Here is a 23,478-nt window from a genome sequence, read left to right on the forward strand (position 1 = left end):
TTATTTTTAAATGCAGCCCCAGAGGAACATTACACATATCCACAGTATGTACTGTATATCTGTAGAGTTCAATGTTCATTTAATTGTACTTTCTTTATTTGATTGGCAGTCAGTTGTTGATTACATGCAGACGTTGATAAAGCTACAGGCTACTTCAATATATATCACACTAACTCATAAAGCAACTTAGACATTTTGATGTTCCGGACCTTTGCATGGGGAGACTTTCTCTAACTGGACCTCGTTGAATTTGAGTTGAATACCCCTGTTGTAGTCCAATACTAACTGCACAATATTTACTGACACCGAGCGGTGAACATATAACACTGTGCAGACGTGCAACATTCTGCTGCAGTAGAATTCACTATTTGATATAAACCAACATTCCTGACAATAGACCTCAATACTCATCTTTTATGGTGTTCATGCCTTTTTAATAACATTTTTTAATGGAACGTTCATAAATCTAAATAAATATAACTTAAATATACATGACCCCTTAAATTAAAATAAAGTGAACATTAAGACCAATATTATCATTTATAAAATGCTATAACAATAAGCAGCAGATTTTGTATTAAATATACCAACTACAAAATAAGCGGGTATTAAAGTGTAAATGGACAACAAAACGGAAATGAAAAGTCCTGATGGTGGTGCTAAATCAGAGCCTACCTGTTCTCAGTCTTTTTCTCATCATGCATCTTGTGTGTAGTGATCCAATGTCGTTACCATAGCCTTGCCCTTTAAGTTATTACGAGCCCTTGCTCAGCCTTACTCACCAAGAGCCCAGCGCCTAGCCTTCTTACAGGCTCAGCCACTGATCAAGTCCTTGAAGTCCAGCTTTCTAGCCAACTGGCTTTCAATGGACAGCGTGGCAAGACTGCAAAGCATTATGGGGGGACAGGGCTGCTGAGCCTAGAGATGGATCTGTTGGTCCTGGCACCAGGGGGAGGGACAACTGATTTATATGAATAGCTGCTAAAAATGTCCCTGTATTTATTAAATGTCAGCTAAAAAAACCTCAGCATTTTCTGTGAAGATATTAACAGAACTTAATGTCAGCAAAACATTACGATTATTATTTACAATGGACTAAGCTTAGCTAACAGACTAATTTCCACCACTCGGACCACACCCACCTTTTCTTTTGAAAAACTGGGTGACATACTGTCGCCCTTTATTCTCTCTCTCTTCTCTTTCTCTCCTTTCTTTTCTTTTTGAAAGCCTGACTTTGTTAGTGGTTGAGACATGGCACACAGCGTTTGGAGGCAGGACCAAACCATTACATGTAAATAGAAGGGGGTGTACAGAGGCTTTGGATAATTAACTTTTGGAAGAAAATAAGTTAAATGAATCGTAAGTTTAGTGAGTAAATTATCAATATAGCGTCATATTAATGTCAATTATTGATGATTGATGAAAGGTTACTTACATTTTTTTTCTTAATGTTCTAAAAATGTTTGGGGCCCCTGTCAGTCATGGGCCCTTAGAATCGTCCCAACCTTTCACCCCCTTAGGCACCCCTGGTTGAGCTTGAGGTGGTGAGCAGCTCCTCTCAGAGACTGTGTTTGTTGTTTCAGATTATGCTGCTATTTTAGTAGATACTAGGCAGGGCTCGACATTAAGGTCTGCCCGATGGCCCGGGGCCATCTAGTATTTAGCTCGGGCCATGAAGCCTCACCTGCTGGTTGCCCGATCGGGCAATCTATTATACCAGTATCATGCAGCTCGCGGATCCAGTAATGAGTGACCCGACAGTAAAACTAAACATATCTATAACTAGTTACGGTAGTTTGAGAGGTAATTAAAATAGCTACGTGTGATGTTCTAACCTGAAGTGTGTGTTTTGTTCCGCTCACCGCTGCATGTGATCATGCAGAGCTGCGTGTCGACTCGTCAGCAGCAGCTGATCTCTCTCTCCCGTCAGATTAGACTTCACTCTCGTTATGTCCATATCGATCAGATCCAGCTAGTTCTAGCTAATGATATGACTACCTGCTTATTAAAAGACACCGTGACCTAAACAATAAGTGTCGCTATGCAACTGGGTGAGGCCACAAAGTATAGCGCAGCATTATGCATTTGTTTACATGCCCACCGGAACCCCGAGGCATTAGCAACAGATCAACGCACAATCAACCCATACAGCACATCTCTTTCTCCACATTAAGTGTTACACATTAGAATTGACTACTCTTGTCTGTCACATACTCTTCTTGTCTGTCACATAAGTGGCGCAACTGAAGCGGTATTGCGCTAAAGGGAAATTATTTTGACCAGACATTTTGACCAAAGAGATTTAGATTTGCTTGCTAACGGGAACTCTGACGTCGCCATTGTGTGTGCTTCGCGGATGCACTCGGCTGCTCGGGTCTGCTCGGTCAGCTTCCGGATGAGGAGGCATTCCTTCAACCAATTTACAGTAGATGACATTACAAACATTTTTAACAGGGGCCATAATAGCGTAAATAATGTTTGTTTTGACAGTTATAACTGAATGTAATGTTTTCTACTTTTTTACATCTGGGAAGGCATTTGCCTTCATCAGATGGAAAGTGCCTTGACCTGACATGCAAGCGAGCAAACACAAACAAGTGAAATGAAGAATACAATTGAAATTGTAATATTGTGGTGGTTCATCTTATAATTCAGTCTAGAGAATGCACCAGACAGCATCTAAGACTTGCAAAAATCTAAATGTTCTAGGGGGAGGCCCCCCCCGAAACCCTTCGTGTGTCATTTCGTCCGCACGCATTTTTCAGGGCAATCTCTATTGGGCTCAGGGCCATCTGTAAATTAGCTTAGATGGCCCACTTTTTTTTCAAAAAGAATTCATAACACGCTCCGAGACACCTGACAACACGCTGTTAAGCAGAAGCACAGAAAGAGCATACTATTACGATTTATATTTATTTATTGTCTCGGTACTCGCAAACATTAAAACTAAACGTGTCCTCTGCATTTAACCAAGCTGCAGTGCAGCGCCCGGGGGCCAAATCTGGTCCCAAATTCCGTCTCGTTACTCGTAATTACGTTTTACAACCTGAAGATACAAAACACATATTTCTGTTATAACAACAATACTTTTAATAACAGAGCCGTGACAGTAGGCCTAACAGTGTAACACTTGTTACCGATACAGTAAACAGTATTTAAATAAATGAACGAACTGTATGCCAATAATTGCCTTAGCCCCAGATGTTCCCACATTGCTCCTATTATTTTCACTATTCGGATACAATTGAAAAACTAATATAAAAAACAATTCGGTTGCTTGCTTGTAACTATTTTCCAAGCATAGTAAGTGCACGATTTTATCATGTGTAACGTTACTGTTTAAACGGCGGATAAAGCAGCTTCACCATGGCAACCTGACAACAGCTAAGCTAGGCTAGGCTACTACTCACAGCATCCAGGTGACTTTTCAGAGTTGTTGTGCCACCGTGGTAAGGCAGTTTCTTGTCGCATATTTGGCACACTGCCTTCTTCTTACCGTCGTCCAATTGCAAAAAGACTCATTTTAACAGTGCAATTCAAAAGCATAAATATAGTATAAGAATAGGGCAATTCGCCTTTATTGATAGCATACATTTAGGACATTTAAAAAAAAAAAGAAATATCCGAATAATGAAATTGAAACCCGAATAGTTGGCCAACGAACGAATATTCGAATATTTGGGTACAGCCCTAGTAGATACGAATATATATTCTCTGTTAGCTTACGACCGCCCCGATTGAGCTAGCAACTTTTTTATTCCCAATTTAGCATGGCTGTGGATATGGGCTGAACTGGTCCTGGCGTCTCACAGCGGAGAAACTGTGACGCGCTAGGACGACTGGGACTGTGACGGCTGCTAGTGGAGCCTCGCAGCAGCTCTGCTCTCTGCACCACAATGCTACTGAATTGGGACTACCAAATGAGTGAGACTCAAATATCAGAAGTTCAGAACAAGTTTTAGTAGTTTTTATTTTTACTTCATTTACTTTACTCAGGGTCACAGAGAGGAAATCAGTGTTAAGATGTGGAAAAGTTCCTCAAACATAAAAAGGCATTTCAAATAAGTTGCGTTATTCTACACTTTGACACCAAGATTTTCTGATTTTACTGCAAATGTATATCGGTTCCAAATATCGGTTATCGGTCTCCTTGATGACTAATAATCTGTATCGGTATTGGCCTTGAAAAAGCCATATCGGTCGATCCCTAGTGCGTAGTAATCGGCAGCAAACCGCTTCAATACGTGTATTTCGGTTTATTCCCGGCATTCATTTTGTTATTCTACAGTATTGTTGTTTTATAGTTGTTTGTTAATGTAGACAACCCAATTTGTGTTCTTTGAAATTTAAAAGGATATTGCATTGTGTTTGTTACTTTCGTTGCAGTTTTAAATGTCTTAAGTGTAATTTGGCATGGCATCCTATTTTGTATGGAGATGCTTTTATTTTGAAGGAGAGTTAGCGTTGTTGACAGGAAGTTGTTGTTTCTATGGAAACAACGTGACGGAGATTGACGGAGAAAAAGTAATATCTACATATAAAGACGGAGAAAGTAAACGATAAAGTGTATGGTTAAGTGTTAGTACCCCCGAAGAGGCACAAGCTCTTATGTTGATATTGGACTTTTCAATGAATAAAAAAATGAATATCCGAATAACGAAATTGAAACCCCGAATAGTACTCCAACGAACGAATATTCGGGTACAACCCTACAAGTCACCAATTCACGAGTCCAAGTCACTCGAGTCCCCACTTTTCGAGTCCAAGTCAGATTCACCTAGGGAGATTCGGACTCGAGTCCGAGTCATCATTACCTTTGTTCGATTCAAAGTCTGAGTCACCCAAGGAGTGTCCGAGTCATCATTACCTGTGTCCGAGTCGAGTCCGAGTCATCTCAGAAGAGTCCAAGTCAAGTCTGAGTCACAAGTCTTCATGTATTAATCTTAGGGGATATACTGTATTTGTTGAAATGTAGCTATAGCTCCTCTACATTGCTTTTATCCTGTCATCTTATACTAATCTGTCTATTGAACTGCTGTGAAGCGAGTTGGGCTGCAATTCTTGTAATAGGCACTATACAAATATAAAGCTTATTACTAATGTTAATATTATTATTATTGTAAATTACCTTCTAACTATATTTAAAATGAGTTACCTAGAGAAGTTACTTTAGAGAAGTGATTATATTTGTATGCCAATATTTTCTTATGGTAAAGTTTTTGTTTTGCACTTTTATTTTAATAGTAATAAGATCGGGACTCTAATTTGAAGGAACTTTTACCAGAAGTCAATGGATAACGGAGCAGTGTAAACACACATGTATAATGACGGATAGATGACGAATAAATTAACACATACTAAATAGTTGCATTCTGATTTTAGCACCCGGCTGATAAGGGCACAAGTTATTACGTTGGTAATGATTGTATAAAAGCAAGGGTGTGCAATAAACAGATACCATCAGTTGGAGAGTCTGACCATCATTCAGCCGGGGACGCTACAATTATTATAGTGAATGTTTAAATTCTATCAATAAAGATTAAGCCCCAGAAAGCACATGGCTACTTAGCATGCAAAATGACGAGTCACAAGTCCCAAAAATCGGCACTCGAGTCCGAGTCCAGGACTTGAGTACTCCATCTCTGTCATGAGCTATGATGAAGTGTTTCCCACAGACCGGTAATGGTATTAGGTGACCGGTTACCGTTGGTCCAACTACAGTCACTAATTTGACTTTTCAATTTGAGAAAAAAGTCAGCACTCTGACATTTTAGAAAAGTTTCAGGATTTCCAGATGAATTTCAGGATTTTGAGATTTTGTCTCGTACTACTCTTGCATATTTTCTACGTGTTAAATTAAGGGCACAGGTGATTCTCACGAACATGTGCCAAAACAGTTCGATGCAGATTTTGAAAATTATTTTTTTCAACCAGGTTCTAAATGAACTAGTGGTAGTAAAAGAAAAGTTCTGTATATGTTTTAAAACACATTTTTAGAGAGTTTTAACGAGTCATTGACCAAATAAATTCATTACCGTAACACATTTTCAATTGATGATAACTAAATATTTGAGTAAATGTTTGGCATTTTATTTTTTTATGTATGCTGCTGTCAATAGTCACAAGTAGTCACATAATGTAATAATTCAGGTAAATATATAATAATATAATAATTGTAGTTATTAACTTCATTACCGTAACACAATTTTATGTTCCACACATTGAGTTTTACTGTGGTGTAAATTGTACAATTGATTGAAAAAAGACAATTTTAAAATATGAACAGACATACCAAACATTTCCTGAAAACAAAATGAAAATTTGAAGGTTTTCCATATTCCTATCAAAATATTAACTTATTAAGGAAGTGTTATGGTAATGAAAAGAGCATGTCGGTAATGAAAAGTTTTTGTTATGGTAATGACCTTACATGGAGAAGAGATATACTATCGCTTTATAAATACCATCGCTTTACGTATATATTCACACACACACACACAATTTTTAATTGCACCGTTACTTTTATATACTCTCTCTTTACACACACAATAGACAATAGTAACGTAACGTTTGTTACATGATACATAATGTACCTGTAAAACATCACCGCTGCCGGCAGGGACACTGCTCCTTGCATGGTCCTTGGAAAATGCGGTGGTGTTTTTTCACTCTAAACTTTTCCAGGGCTCTGTAGAAGTCAAACTGTTCAATGGGTGGTCCTTCAATGCAGATTCTCATCAGGACGTCGAGATTTTCTGCTTTTATTCTTGCCCTGCCCTTGGTCTTTATGCGATTTTGAACACTGAATCCACGTCCGCACGGCACCGTGCTCATTGGAATTACCGAGATTGCAGCCAGGAGCTTTGTGATTTCAGGTAGGAAGCCAGCATGTTGTGTAGCCATGATCTTCACCAACTCCTGGAAGGAATATTTGCTGTAGTTTGCATGGACCAGCTCCTTAAAAGGTGACCACTTTGCGCTACAGGTGTCCGTGTCAACGATAGGCTCCCGTCCCGCTGGGCACAAGTGATCCAGGATGGTCTGCAGCTCATCGCGTCCAAATCGCGCACGTTCAGTGTTGTCCCGTGGCAGACACCGTGGGTCAAAGATGCGAAAAGAGGCCGATTTTGGGGGAAACAATCTTCAATATTCTGGATGAGGGTGTCGAGGAAGCGCTGCCTTACACCATCCACGGCCTGCCGCATCGCCCTGGTGGCCTTTATCTTTTCTCCCTTAAAATACATCTCGCCGTTGTTCTCCGCAATGTTGGCCAGGAATTCTTGGAATTTTGGGCCGCCTTCATCTCCAATCTGCATGGCTCACAGCGCATTGATCGTTGAGGTTACAGCAGGCTGAACATTTGCGAAGGAAAGGGACTTTAGCTGGAATGCCTTGCTCAGGCACGCTATGGTCCCCAATATGTCGCACAGCAGACTGTTGATGGCGATAAACTCATAGGTCAGCATTGCCTTTGCTAGTGTTTCGGCCATCGTGTCATGCATTAATTCAGCGTCCTGCTGAAACACCTCCGCTACAGCGCGCATTGTTCTTTGTAGAGCAACATTGGCCTCGCCGAAGCTCAGCCAGCGGACGGCATGGATTGACTTGAGCTTCACGTCATCAGTGTCCAGGATGACATGCATTTCTTTAAGCCGTGCTTGCCGAGAGCTGCTGTTGAAGTATCCATAGATGCTGCCCACCTTCCTCTGGTAGCGCTGGAGGGATGGTATCGCCACAGCAGCCTGCTGGGCACACAAGTTTAGCTTATGTGCAGCGCAGTTTGTGCAACCGATGGCTGGGTTTTCCCTTTTTTAAAACGCGCCACGACCCCATTTTCTCTTCCAGTCATAACCACTGCCCCATCTGTACAGATGCCAGTTATGTCGTTCAGGTCGATGTTGTAATTTTGCAACTGCTCCTTAATGGTTTGCGTTACGGTAACAGCGTCGCATGCAGTAATCTTTGTGTTGCACAAGTAGTGGGTTTCTAAGTCACCGTCATTTATTAGGTTAACATGTGCAAAGAAGCTTTTCCACCAAAATGTCTGTGGACTCGTCAGTCATGAGCCCCTTGAATGTTGAGTTATTTAACTTTGCAATTAAATCCTCCTTCAGCACATTGTTTATGGCGCACTGCATGTCCTGAACTATGTCGTTGTGAGTATACTGGGCGTTCTCTGAAACGTGCAGTTCTACCAAGGTTTCACATCCCTGCAGAATGCACAGTTCATTCAAGCTTTTGTTTTTGTTTGTCAGCAACAGTTATTTTGCCAGGTAGTACACGTTCCTCTTGGCCGCGATTACCGCCTTTGATCTGGCCCAGACCATTCGATTAACGGCAACTTGAACGTTGTTTCTTCGTAAATGCTGTGCATCTAGCACTGCTTTGTGATCCACCCCCTTTATGTGCATCTCTATAGTCTTCACCCTGAAGTTGGACGTCCCCGCGGTGAACACATTATGCTTTTTTCCCTTACATATAGTGTGCAATACATTTTATGACTTTGTTTGTTATAGCACAACCACGGGAACTTCATTTTCCAGATTCCGACAAACTTCCTTTTGTTGTGGCTGACCGGTTTCTTTTCGTGGCTTACGGGTGTAGAAGTGACATTGTCAGATGGCGTAGGCTCTGGATGGGGTGGGAGGCTAGATGACGACAACTCCGGCTCCGGGGAACCTGCAAGGGTGGGGGATGCTGGCAGAGAATAGGATGGCGGCAACTCAGGCTCGGGCTGAGAGCCAACGGCAAGGCTCGCTGGCAGTTAGTGTTGCACGGTGTACCGATACTTGAAAGGTACCGCGATACCCTGCCGTTAAAAACTGTACGATTCCTCCGTTTCATTAGTATCGGTACTTTAAGAATGACGGGGAAAAGTACTCCGGTGAGAAAGCGCTGTTTTTTAATAAGAGCCGTGTGTGTTCAGCGCTCTGCTTCCACTCCCTGCATTGCAGCCGGTCCTGCAGTCCCGCCCCTCTCAAGCACGTTCTAAGTCCCTCCCCTCTCTCGTGCACGCGGCCACGCGCTAGCTGCCAGAGCATGTGAGAAAACTAAACGAGAAGCATGGCTGCAAGTGGGAGTGCAACTGCCGCTGCGCCTCGGCTTGTTGACAAAAAAGACGCCAGAAGCTAAATTTGGAAGTATTTGAGCGATGTCTCTGACAGTGAGGGCAAGCCTACGGACACCACGAGGCCTGTCTGTGAGACATGTTTTAGATCCCTGCAAACCAAGGGAGCCAACACATCAAACTTGGCTAAGCACCCGCCGACCGGCATCCAGAGCTGTTTAAAGACAGACAGGTTAGCGAATGTGATAGATAACATAATTACATCATGCTCAAGCCCATGCCCTCAAATCTAAGTCAAACAAGTGTAATTTATTTTGTGACAAATGAACGTTTTCGTAGTTTGACGAGGCAATTAATGGCAATGATAACTGTCTAATATGGCTATCTTTTAAGCTAACTTACCAATGTGGCTAACATCTGCAATGTACATTTTGTCAATAATTATTTATATTACTGTTACATAACATGTACATGTTAATAAAATATAAAAAAATATATATTTTATAAAACAAAAAAGTTGTTTGAGATGATGCTTAATTTTATTTAATACAAATTCTTGTCATTTATTTAGTTTATTGTCCTCATTGTTTAAAAGTTTGTGTTATGGTTCTGGTCTGAAATAAAGCACAATAATTAAATTTAAGACCGTTTCCTTTTTTTTAAGAAAAGTATCGAAAAAGAATCGGAATCGCAATTCTTGACTTGGTATCGGTATCGAAACCAAAATGTTGGTATCGTGACAACACTACTGGCAGTACACTTTTTTCCGTCACAGGAACCGACTTTTCTGGCGGCGAAAAAAATCCCAGCAGCCTCCTTTGCCCCTCCAACAGAGGGATGTCATTTTCCTTTTTGTCATTTAAACCAGGGGTTCCCAAAGTGTGGGAAGATGAGCCTCCCCTCAGAGAACATAATCACAGCCGCGCCCCCCCCCCCCAATTATTATTGCTATTATTATTATTATTATTATTGTTGCTATAATGCAGGGGTATTCAATTGCATTTCAAAGAGGTCCAGTAATTGAAAATGTCATAAAATGCTCTGTTTTCGCTACTTTTCTCTTTTTGCTGAGCGTCACCTCCTTAAAACATTAAATAGCTTTTTTAAACCTCTTTATCTTTATGTTTTAAACATGTTGAGGTTAAGGATGGCAGCTTCCTCATACGTTGCACTCGGAGAGAAATAGTTGAGACGGAGATGTCTTTAGCAGCAGGGAGGAGTAACTTTTCACCAATGTTATGAGGTTTACCTGCCTTAGCTATCCGTAACGCCACTCGGTGCTTCGGTTGCCTTTGTATTCACAGTGCTAAATGTGTCAATGACATTTTTCTGTGACTGCAATTCCTCGAGCGTCCGGTCAAAAAAGTCCTGTGGCTTGGTCACCAAACACGGGTGGTTCGTCTCAATATGACGCCGGAGTTCACATGGTCTCATACTGTCATTAGCTAGCACCTCGTTGCAGATAACACACTGTGGCACTGGAGTGTCATCAGGACCGCTCCATGAACATCCTAGCTTCAAATAATCATTGTCATACTTCCTCCGTTTTCTGACAGACGCTGTCTCCTCTCTCACTTTAGGTAACTTCACTACAAATCTGTCCATATTTTGCCGCTTGCATACATTTAGCTGAAGTTAACAAGCTAGATTTCACTGTTTCTCTTTATTTTTTTCTGCCGGCTGCGCGCCTCACACTTTGGGAACCCCTGATTTAAACGATAAACATTTTCGATCTTCTCTCGGATAAATCTTTTTTTTTTTGGACCGCCTCGGTTCGAGTTGAGGGCGTTCCGAGCTGAAAAAGGGCGTCCAATGACGGCAAGACGGCCCCCTGGCGGAAACACTGGCTCAGTCTCTCTCTTTCTGAGTCTCTCTCTTTCTCAGTCTCTCTCTTTCTCTCTCACTCTCTCTCTCACACACAATGTGAAGATGTCCTGTTCTAACCTCTCTCTTTCCTTCCTTCTGTACTCTTCCAGCAGCTCTGGGTTGCTGTACACTTTCTCTCTGTGCTTCACCACCCTCACCTTGGAAGCTGCCCTTTTCCTTTCCACCTTTTCTGAACTTAATTTCAAGAGGAATTCAGTATTCATTAAATAAATTAGATTCAAATAATATATATAATTTTTTTCTTTATAGTTAAAGCTCACCATACATAGCTGCACACATTTCTTTCATTACCGCAACAATTGTGTTCATTACCGTAACAGCCTCCTATATGACATGGTAATGAATGCAGAGCATTACGGTAATGAATGACCATAACACTAGCTAGCATAGTAGTTAGCATAGCCATGATGCTACAGAAGAAATATTTGCACTATCATTCTGGCTCTATAAAAGCTACTTTTCTATTGATTTTGGAATCAATAACTTTAAAAAAAAACATTATATAATACCCCATTACGGTAATGATAGTTAGTAGTGTACACTGGGGTGTCAGTAAATGGAATCTTTAACATATCTATAGCTTGACCTTGAAAGGACATCTTACCTTGTAGCCATCTTGCATATTCTCTTCCATGCAATGCATCATGGGTAAACATTTTTTTAATTTAAACAAACAGGAATTGTAATGGGGCCAAATAGGCAGTGCATCGGTAATGAACTTCACATGCTCCGGACACACACATTAATCCAAAAATATTTTAATTCATAAATCTTAGACCCAAAATAATTATATTACCAGTAAGAATGTACCATTTCAACAATCTTTTGTATTTATGTATTTATTAAATTGTGCAGATTTATTCTGATATTTTGGGGTTAAATGTAAAAAAATAAACTCTGGATGCATTACGGTAATGAATTTCTACATGGAAAAATTGTGAAAAAAATATGAATTACTACCTCAACTACAACAATAGCAATAGTACCACATACAATATACAATGCAGTTTGATATAGAATTGATTCATTTGATTATTTTTGTAATTTTGCCTGTCAATTCCTCACAGACATGACCAAAGGTGGTTTCGTGAGAATCACAGCCCCTCCGACTGTCTAAAATAATCACTTAAAACAGAACAACATCTCATACAGCCAGTAAATACAGAGCTAACCCTGCTAACTAACATTAGCATGAATTACTCAAACCTACGAGTAGCAACTTATATCTGCAAAAAGAAAAGTAGATACGTCGCCCCCACGCTCTCCCTGTCCAAACTAAGCACTGTTACTATGTTTTAGATCAGCTACAGTACTAACTCACCTGTTGTCCTGAAACTCTCCTGAGCATCTGGAAAAAAAGTGTAATTGACAGACTATTGAGCCAACAGAAGTACAAAGTGTGCCGGACTTAGCAAATCAATAGGCAAGCATTTAAAATAAGGAATGGGCTGCAAAGTTAATGAAGTGTAACTCGTGGTTAGAATTTTAATTCTAATACTCTACAGTTTCTCTGAATATGTGTTTCCTGTTTCCTGCAGACGTCCAGCAGCTGGTGGTGGTTAAAGAAGAGGTTCCCCCTGAGCAGCAGGAGTGGAGCTCCAGTCTGGACCAGGAGGACCCAGAGCCCCCCCCACACATTAAAGAGGAACAGGAGGAACTCTGGAGCAGTCAGGAGGGAGAGCAGCTTCAAGGGCTGGAGGAGGCTGATATCACCAAGTTCACATTCACTCCTGTCCCTGTGAAGAGTGAAGATGATGAAGAGAAACCTCAGTCCTCTCAGCTTCATCAAAGACAAACTGAACACCTGGAAACAGAAGCTGATGGAGAGGACTGTGGAGGACCAGAACCAGCCAGGAGCTCAGATCCAGAGAGACATTTACAACCAGAGACTGAGGACAACCCCGGAGACTCTTCTGAACCTGAGACTGAAGACAGTGGAGATTCGAAGGAGCCCAGAGAACCTGTGTCAGCTTCAAACAAACAAGACCCTGTCAGTGATTCAAGAAGTAGTGCTAGAGAGAAACGCTTTATATGCTCTCAGTGCGGGAAAGAAAATTGCAGCAAGTCACATCTGAATAGACCCATGAGCACCCACACAGGAGGGAAACCATTCAGCTGCTCAGTTTGTAACAATTCTTTTACACAGAAATCAAGTTTACAGACACACATGAAAATCCACACAGGTGAGAAACCATTCAGCTGCTCAGTTTGCAACAATTCTTTTACACAGAAAGGAGGTTTAAAGAGACATATGATAATCCACACAGGAGAGAAACCATTCAGCTGTTCAGTCTGTGAGAAATCTTTAAAACATAGAGGAGATTTAAAGAGACACATGAGAATCCACACAGGAGAGAAACCATTCCCTTGTAGTGTTTGTGATAAAAGATTTATCCGGGGTAATTTGGTCAAAACCCATAAGTGTGTTGGTCGTCAGTCCTCACAGCTTCATCAAACTGAGGAGAACAGAGAGGCAGAGCCTCCAGCCAGCAGCTCAGCTGAACACATGGAAACAGAAGCTGATGGAGAGGACTGTGGAGGACCAGAACCAGCCAGGAGCTCAGATCCAGAGAGACATTTACAACCAGAGACTGAGGACAACGACCCAGATGACATATTCTGTTCATTTTCAGGTTGGTAATAGTATGTTGTCTTCACTGGGACATGTCTCCATGCTTTAATGTTAAAAAAGCTCTTTATGTTTCTCATACTGCCTCGTTTCACCCTCTATCTGAAACCAGAGCCTAGTCTGCTCTGATTGGTTAGCTGGCCGGCTCTGTTGTGATTGGTCGACCACTTAGCGATGTCCCGCCCCTTAGCCTATCATGTACAACATGTTGACGCCACCGTGAGTGGCTGATTGCTTAAAGAGTTCTCCTGTTTCTCTACTTTTTTTGTTATAGTCTTTATTCTTTTCATTACTCTTTACCTTCACTGTACCAAGTTTGTTGAAGATACAATATATACTTTTATTTATCCCCAACAGGGAAATAACTTTTATTTGTACCCACACATGAACACATGCCGAAACTGAACCCCATGCAGGATAGGAGAGTGAATGGGCAGCCATTTTGCCAGCCCCTAGATCTGGGGGTTCAGTGCCTTGCTTGAGGGCACCTCCGCGGTGGCCCAAGAAGTGAACTGGTACCTCTCCAGGTACCACTCCACGCTCTGTATTTGGTCTGATCGAGACCGGTGATCCTTCGATTCAAAGTCTAAGCCCCCAGGTCAAATCGGCTGCCCAGGTTTCTGCATTTATCCCATCTTAGTATTAGGAGCAGTGGACAAGCCAAGTCCCACCTCCATTTTGTTATCGTTAGGAGGGATGCATACATTAACAAAATGTCAGCCGATGCCAATGTATAGAGTACCAATTTTGCCGATGTTTTACTGTATACAGTGTAATATTAGTGTTGACAACACGGCTTGCGAAAATATACGGGTCGTGCTGCAGCTAGATTGTCCTGTCCTCTGTACGAAGGTGACAGCTGTTACTACCCGATCTGCATCCCTGCCCGATCTGCAGTGCGCATGTGCGAGATGGTCCGCCATATTGGACAACTCCGTATGGAAACCCAAGTAGGACACTCAGGGCTCGACATTAAGGACTACCCGATGGCCCGGGGCCATCTAGTATTTAGCTCGGGCCATGAAGCCTCACCTGCTGGTTGCCCGATCGGGCAATCTATTATACCAGTATAATGCAGCTCGCGGATCAGTAATGAGTGACCCGACAGTAAAACTAAACATATCTATAACTAGTTTAGGTAGTTTGAGAGGTCATTAAAATAGCTACGTGTGATATTCTAACCTGAAGTGTGTGTTTTGTTCCGCTCACCGCTGCATGTGATCAAGCAGAGCTGCGTGTCGACTCGTCAGTAGCAGCTGATCTCTCTCTCCCTTCAGAATAGACTTCACTCTCGTTTATGTCCATATCGATCAGATCCAGCTAGTTCTAGCTAATGATATGACTACCTGCTTATTAAAAGACACCGTGACCTAAACAATAAGTGTCGCTATGCAACTGGGTGAGGCCACAAAGTATAGCGCAGCATTATGCATTTGTTTACATGCCCACCGGAACCCCGAGGCATTAGCAACAGATCAACCCATACAGCACATCTCTTTCTCCACATTAAGTGTTACACATTAGAATTGACTACTCTTGTCTGTCACATACTCTTCTTGTCTTTCACATAAGTGGCGCAACTGAAGCGGTATTGCGCTAAAGGGAAATTATTTTGACTGGACATTTTGACCAAAGAGATTTAGATTTGCTTGCTAACGGGAACTCTGACGTCGCCATTGTGTGTGCTTCGCGGATGCACTCGGCTGCTCGGGTCTGCTCGGTCAGCTTCTGGATGAGGAAGCATTCTTTCGACCAATTTACAGTAGATAACATTAAAAACATTTTTAACAGGGGCCATAATAGCGTAAATAATGTTTGTTTTGGCAGTTACAACTGAATGTAATGTTTTCTACTTTTTTACATTGGGAAGGCATTTGCCTTCATCGGATGGAAAGTGTCTTGACCAACAACTTAAGTATGTATTATAGCTATGCAGGGCATGCAAGAGAGCAAACACAAACAAGTGAAATGAAGAATACAATTGTAATATTGTGGTGGTTCATCTTATAATTCAGTCTAGAGAATGCACCAGACAGCATCTAAGACCTGCAAAAATCTAAATGTTCTAGGGGGAGGCCCCCCAAACCCTTCGTGCGTCATTTCGTCTGCGCGCATTTTTCAGGGCAATCTCTATTGGGCTCAGGGCCATCTCTAAATTAGCTTAGATGGCATTTATGCTTAAACTTGCTTGGAAATTAAAAAAGTGAATGAAGGATTTGATATGTTTTACGAGACATAAGGGCAGGAATTCAGAGGGAAAGGAGCAATTTTGAGCTCTGCTCTTAAAAACGGCTTTTTTTAAGGTCATACGTCAAACGCGTCATATTACATCACGCAGGGGACACATCTCCGCTCTCTGACCGCGGGTATAGTAGAGTTGCGTTGAGTTGAGCGGTTGTGTTTTAAGGAGCTGGTATTTTTCGGTAGTTTTACATTGTATTTCACCATTTGTAATCATGGTGCAGTATTGTGTTTGTGCAGGTTGCACAAATACCAGCCTGTTAGGACAAATGTTTATCAGGAAACCGTATTACATCTCTCTCCCCCCCCCTCCCTGCTCTCTCTCTCTCCTCCGGTACAGACGTTGTGTGGAGTTGCATTAGGTAACGCGAGATACGGCTGATACTTGCGCATTAGTTTATGTTATGGATCAGTATCAACAGTCCTGCCAGTAACGTTACTATATTATCAATACTACTTTAGTTATAGCCTGATATATGATAGCTAACTTCACAATGTTGTGATGTGACGTTAGCTAACACTCTGTAGCTAACGCCGGTCACTCACCAAGATAGCTGCTCTGTTCTCCACTGGTTCTCCTCACACCACAGCTCCATTTCTCTCCCATGGCCGTTATTTCTTCTAACCCTTGGCTGCTCCTGGTCTCTTGGACGCCTAGCAGGCTCATAATTATAAGGTTGTGGTCCGTCATATGCATTCAAATATACATGTTCAACTTCTTCTGTATCTTCTGTGTCGAAACTAGCATTGGGATCCATGTTTATTAATACGTTACACCGGCCGCTCTCCCCCTTGTGTCCCCCGTGTTACGTCACACGCGGGAGGTCACGTGCAGAGGCTTTTTTATGCGGAAGTAAAAATGTCTTACAAAAACGACGCCAGATGTCACTGTAGTGTACATTTATGTATATTTTTGGGGAAATCTAGTGTATTCATCATTTTCCTACACGTGTCTTTAACCTGGAAGTTGCTCTTTAACAACTCTTTTTATTGGGTTCTTTTATCTGGGGTTAAGTACATTGTCAGAATAAGTGAGAAATGGATTTAATTTCTGTTAGACAGCAATCATACTGAATAAATATTTACTGTGAATGTATGCAAACATGTATGGCATATAGCTGTCTAACAGAAGTTAAATCCATTCAATTTGTGCTTTGGCAAACGTCATTGTGTCAAGTGTCCTATTTGGGTTGCCGTCCGGAGTTGTCCATTATGGCGGACCATCTCGCACAATGCGCAATGCAGATCGGGCAGGGATGCAGATCGGGTAGTTACAGCAGCTACTGTCTGCGAGGAAGAACGGCTGTCCACAGGCTGTTCTAACTTTAAACACTTTATTGATTCTCCAGGGTAGTGAATTGAACATGCAATAGTAATTGGGTGTGGTATCTGTAATATAAAGATACACAATAGATAAACAGGTATTATAGAGGGATAATGACCAGTGACATTGTTAGACAGTAAATCAGGTAGATAAAGAAATCGCACAATTAGCTGGCGTATACTGCCCTCTATTGGCCAAAGGCCGCAACAGAATGACGATTGAAATGACAGGTTTTTACAATTAAGTAATTAACTATTCTAAACAATCACACAGGAAAGCACATAATGAAATCTATATAACGACTATAATATAAAGAAAACTCCATACATTGGCCCTGCATCAACTGGGCGTTACGTTGTACATTATGCACGTTGAGGGAGCATCACCTGGTGCGGCCGCACCTCACGCTGTCCTGTGATCATCATAGCAAAGTTAGCAGATATTGCTAACTGCCTTCTATTGCAGAGTAAGCTTTGTATTGTGATCATTAACCCACCAATAACCGAACCAGGAAAGAATATAGGCACATACTATACATTTTCATGCGCGCCCACGCATGTCCACAACACACAAACTGTTCAACACCCTCAATAGCCCGATCCCTACCAGTGTCCTTGTGCTTAGTGATGTGTCGGTCGCGAACGAGCCGGCTCTTTTAAGTGAACGACGGGAGCCGGCTCGCGCCCACGAACGAGCCGGCTTTGTTTTTTTGGCAGAATGATATGATGATCTCCGCGCTACGGGTGCTCAGTGCGTGCATGCAGTGACATGTAACATCCAAGGATTAGAGACGGTTGGATGCTGCAGTTTTGAGCATTGCAATATATTTATTTTCACTATTCATTTATTATGATTATCTTTAGGCTCAGCAAAGATTTGATGTCAGCTGTTTTTGTCTTTTTTTCTTTAGTTAAAAGCCCTGCTGTTTTATTAGGGCTTTTTCTTTAAATACACTTTTAAAATGTCGATACAGTAGCTGTCGTTTTTAAAAATGTCTATGCTTCAGTTATTATAGGTGTTGCTATCTGCTTTGTGTAGCGTGGTTTTACTAGCAAGTCAGTGCTATTTATATAAAAAATGTAATTTTTACTTTTGAATACTTCAGTACAAAGGATGTATTGAACAATTTAAGTGATATATGTGTACACATATAAATCATTAGTCAAAACAGGGCTACATTTGATTGAATTATAAAAGGTATAATATGTGGTAAACTGAAGAGCCGCTTGGGAGCTGAAAGAGCCGGCTCTTCTTGGTGAGCCGAGCCAAATGATCCGGCTCACTAAAAAAAGAATTGTTATGACAAAAAAAAAAAAATCATAATTTGATAAATTATTGATTCGAAAATAATATACTACAGTACAAGTATGTCTGGGTCTCTGTTTCATTCAAGCTCGGCTCTGTCTGTGTTTAGAACGAGCCAATTTGTGTGTGTGTGTGTGTGTGTGCGCGCGAGAGAGAGCGACCCGGTACCGGAGATCGTTGTTGTTAGCTTCTGGTGCTAGCGCGCTACTCTAATGGGTATAAGGAGCTTTTTCAACAACAAGGTGGAGGAGAGTCCTAACTTTAGTCTCAGTTATCTCAGTGTGTCTCAAACGGTTTGGTCACCATTAATGTAAACAATTATTTCCGAGGCACACCTTCATATGATCATTGTAGGTATACAAAATTAAGAGAATAAATGAAAAACAGTTATGAAATACTATATGACAGTAAAAGGGGAGTGATTTGTAAAATATCCATAAAGAAAAAGTAAATCTGTTTACAGTTCTGTTTCATATGGGTGTTGAGAGATGTATCCATAGATCTCTTCATTTTGCTCTCACAGTGCTTTTAATCTTCCCAGGGGGGCATGCCTCGAGGATGTGAGGTCCACACACCACATATAAAAATAGCACTTTACCCCTGCTTACACCTATATGCCGTGAGCTGATTATCGAGCCTTCATTGTAACAGTCGCGGGTATGTTGTGTATATGCGTGAGGACTGTTGCAGTAGAAAATTCAACTGTAGCACCCAATACATTAATGGGAAACCCTACATGTTTGAGCACCCTCTATGAAATGTCAAGCTAGAAGGAAGGATTTTTATAAGTTAACGATGGAACAGCATTTCTTATTTTGTTTCACTGATTAAAACAAAGTGTTTTAACTACTGACTCAATTACTTTTTGTTCAATTCTAGGAGGCTACATACTTTTAGTGATTTAATCAAAATGGACACGAATACTTGTGTGTTCTACAAGATGAAACAGATTGTGTTTGTCTATAATTGTGACTTACATGAAGATCAGGGTCCTCATTTATAACGCCTTGTGTAGGATTCACGTGGGAAGGTTGCTTACGTAGTACAAAGCAAAGAAATAGGTTATATATCACAATCCACATGCACTTCATTTGACTGACCGCTCTAGTTACTCTTCTAAATAATTCATATCTCTATTTAGAGCTGCCTTAAAAACAAAAAAGGCAATCCGGGTCCCAAACTGTATCCACATGTGATTTTAGGGGTACCAAAGCACTCACATTATAATTACACTTACCTTTCTCTGCGATAATTGTTGGTGCATACATGTAAAAAGATATTAGCCATAGGTATTTATGATATTAATTAGGAATATACAAACAAGGGGTTCAAAACGGGGCTTTGAGCGGTGACGTAATGAACACAACATCTCTAACGTCTCTGCTTGTGTTTCCTGTTTCCTGCAGACGTCCAGCAGCTGGTGGTGGTTAAAGAAGAGGTTCCCCCTGAGCAGCAGGAGTGGAGCTCCAGTCTGGACCAGGAGGACCCAGAGCCCCCCCCACACATTAAAGAGGAACAGGAGGAACTCTGGATCAGTCAGGAGGGAGAGCAGCTTCAAGGGCTGGAGGAGGCTGATATCACTGAGTTCACATTCACTCCTGTCTCTGTGAAGAGTGAAGATGATGAAGAGAAACCTCAGTCCTCTCAGCTTCATCAAAGACAAACTGAACACCTGGAAACAGAAGCTGATGGAGAGGACTGTGGAGGACCAGAACCAGCCAGGAGCTCAGATCCAGAGAGACATTTACAACCAGAGACTGAGGACAACCCCGGAGACTCTTCTGAACCTGACATTGAAGACAGGACTGATTGGAAGAAGACCAGAGAACCAGGTTCAAACTCTCAGAGAAATAAACAAGACCCTGTCAGTGATTCAAGACGTAGTACAGGAGAGAAACCATTCAGCTGCTCAGTCTGTAAGAAATCCTTTCCAGAGTATCGCCGTTTAAAGAAACACATGATAATCCACACAGGAGAGAAACCATTCAGCTGCTTAATCTGTAAGAAATCTTTTACAGTGAGAGAAAGTTTAAAGGACCACATGAGAATCCATTCAGGTGAGAAACCATTCAGCTGTTCAGTCTGTAACGATTCATTTAGACATAGAGTTAGTTTAAAGAAACACATGATAATCCACACAGGACAGAAACCATTCAGCTGCTCAGTTTGTAATACATCTTTTGCACTGAGAGGAAGTTTAAAGGATCACATGATAATCCACACAGGACAGAAACCATTCAGCTGCTCAGTCTGTAAGAAATCTTTTACACAGAGTGGAAGTTTAAAGGAACACATGAGAATCCATACAGGAGAGAAACCATTCAGCTGCTCAGTTTGTAATACATCTTTTGCACTGAGAGGAAGTTTAAAGGATCACATGATAATCCACACAGGAGAAAAACCTCACAGCTGTGATCAATGTGGGAAAACATTTTCTCGGCGTAGTAACCTCAAAGTCCACCAACACGTTCACGCTGCAGACTTTTAATAATTCTCCACGGAGCTAGCTAGCTGATTCCTCTTGCTTGCACTCTGATAGGTGTCGTGATTGAAAACTACTAACTGCTTGAGTTCCTATCAGGTCTTTTTCTTATGACCATTTCTGTATAAAGTATATTCTTTGTGTTAATTATGTGTATTATTATATATTACTCAAATTTGCAGAAGTGCGCACCAGACAAACTCCTACCACATCCTATAGAGATGCATTTCCTGATATAGCTAACTTTTTTTCCACACAACTGTGTCTCTGGGCTTCTTAACATTTAATAAACTATTAATGTGTCATACCTACTTAACGGGAAGAAACTCAGCTAACTGACGATATGAACCATTTTTACCAAAACAAAACACAAGTCTTACAAGACACATTTAAATGAGCCCTGACCGAAAAAATTCTAACGCATTTAGCACAGAACTCTAGGTATAAATACTTTATTACTTATCAAATCTGCACAAACAAGCTTTGCTAGCAAGCTGAGATTCAACAGATTCTAGGGGTATTAGTATCATCACTGAGCGATCAGAACTCGCGACATGGGAAGCAAATACAGACATCCCACCACGTAGCTTTATGGAGAAATCACGGGAGAAACGTCTTTTGCGTTTATTCTGATCAAAGGTTGTGTTCAATGGCATTAAAATGATAAAAAAGCTGCTGAAGGTTAATCCACAGGTTAACCTCTTAAGCACGAGGGCCCCCCCCCCCCCCGATCGGCGCTCGGGAACGTTTTTTTTCGAGACTGTCTCAGGGCTTCTAAACATCTATGAAACTATTAATGTTCCATAGCCAATTAATGGAAAGAAACTCCGCTAACCGACAATATGAACCATTTTTAGCTTAAAGAAACACAAGAGTAATACCAAGCCTCTGAATTAGCCCTGAGCGAAAAAATGCTAACTAATGCTAATGAACTTTTGCACAGAACTCACGGTAGAGATGCCCTTATGCGACTTCCGGTGGCACCATGCCAACGTAAGACGTAAGGTGTTGTGCTCCGCGGATTTAGTGCCCTACCAAACGATGTATGCAGGGGTGCACACAACTTTTTCAGTGAGGTACTGTACCTGGAGTCAGTGTTTGGTACTCCAACTTCTGGCTCCCCTCAAAGTTCCCATGAAGCCCTCTATATCGCGAATGTCAGCGGGGGGTGGGTGCTAGTGGAGTATGAAGCCCTCTGTATCGTGAATGTCAGCGGGGGGGGGGGGTAGTGGAGTGCAGTGCTTCGTGACTAAGGAGCGTGTGAACGCTGTGATCAGCTGTTTTAGCGCAGACCGACGTTAACAGCAGCCCTGTCTGTGCACACGGAAACCGACTCTGTCGTCCGGTGATCTAACCGCCTTCTGGAAAAGCTTCACAAGTACGTCGGTACACAAATGCGCTTTGTACCACTCATGTGCACCCCTGGATATATGTATCAAAACTCTGCAAATGAACGGCCAACTACACTCTGAGCATGAGCCCTAGTGAAAGCACAACTAGAAATCCTCTAAAAATGAGAAGAAATCAGTGAAAACAACCACCGCTAGCATTAGCACGCCTAGCATGGCTAAGTCTGTCGTAACAGGCAAAGCAGGGGGTGCTGCTGGGACGAGCATGGAGGACATTCTACGATCAATAGAGAAATTGAACCAAGAAATACGAGGGGAAATTCAACTGATGAGACAAGATGTAAAAGAATTCAAAGGTCAAATCAATGAGTCATTTAATAGACTGGAGACATCGGTCGGCGGTCTGAGTACACAGCTAACAAAACTGGAGAGGAGGGTCGTTGACGCGGAAGAGCGTATCGGTGCCACGGAGGAGAAGGCCGCGACCCATGGCAGAGCCATTAGCTTTCTACTGCAACAAGAAGCTGAGCTCATGGAAAGATGTGAGGACCTCCAGAACCGGGCGAGAAGACAAAATCTACGACAATATCAGATCCCGGAAGGCTCGGAGGGAAGGGATATGGTGGCCTTTATTAAGAAGCTACTTCCAACCGTGTTGCCCTCACTACCGCTGAAGGAAGATGACATCAGAATCGACCGTGCCCACAGGACACTTACCCCGAGATCGAAAGAGAATGACCCCCCTCGTCCCATTTTGGTAGGATTCACTGACTACACAGTAAAGGAACAGATCCTACGGCAGGCCTGGACACAGGGCCAAGTGAAGATGGGTGACAGGCAAATTTACTTCGACAATGACTCATCACCTGAACTGCAGAGAAAACATGCCCAGGTTAGATGTGTCATCAAAGAACTCAAGCAGGAGAATGTCAAAGCGAAGCGCCGATGGGAGAGATGGGACAACCGCAGAGCAAAAAATGCGAACTTGCTGTCGGAGGAGGACTGTAGGGTCTTCCCTGGAAACGGCTGACAGGCACGATGAAGTAAGCTTGATCATTCAGTCAGAGATGAAAATTTGTGAATAACGTTTTCTAGAAGGGCTCATTATTTTTATTTTTATTTTACATTAGCCTACACTATATGTTATGTTTTAAATGTTGCTGAGTACAGAATGTTACGTTACTAGCATAATGA

At 41.8% G+C, this 23,478-nt stretch overlaps 1 protein-coding gene across 4 annotated transcripts in view; it reads left to right on the forward strand.

Moving 5' to 3' along the window:
* Positions 1 to 23,478, forward strand: part of LOC307025940 (uncharacterized protein) — a 128,249-nt gene that overhangs the window by 36,203 nt on the left and 68,568 nt on the right. For all 4 annotated transcript variants that reach the window (XM_079660949.1, XM_079660948.1, XM_079660950.1 and 1 more), the window contains one exon: positions 12,493 to 13,587. In XM_079660949.1, the coding sequence (XP_079517075.1) occupies positions 12,493 to 13,587 (1,095 nt within the window). The remainder of the gene's footprint in view (positions 1 to 12,492; positions 13,588 to 23,478) is intronic.

This window comes from Notothenia rossii, assembly GCF_949606895.1.
Source record: "Notothenia rossii genome assembly, chromosome: 2".
NCBI lineage: Eukaryota > Metazoa > Chordata > Actinopteri > Perciformes > Nototheniidae > Notothenia > Notothenia rossii.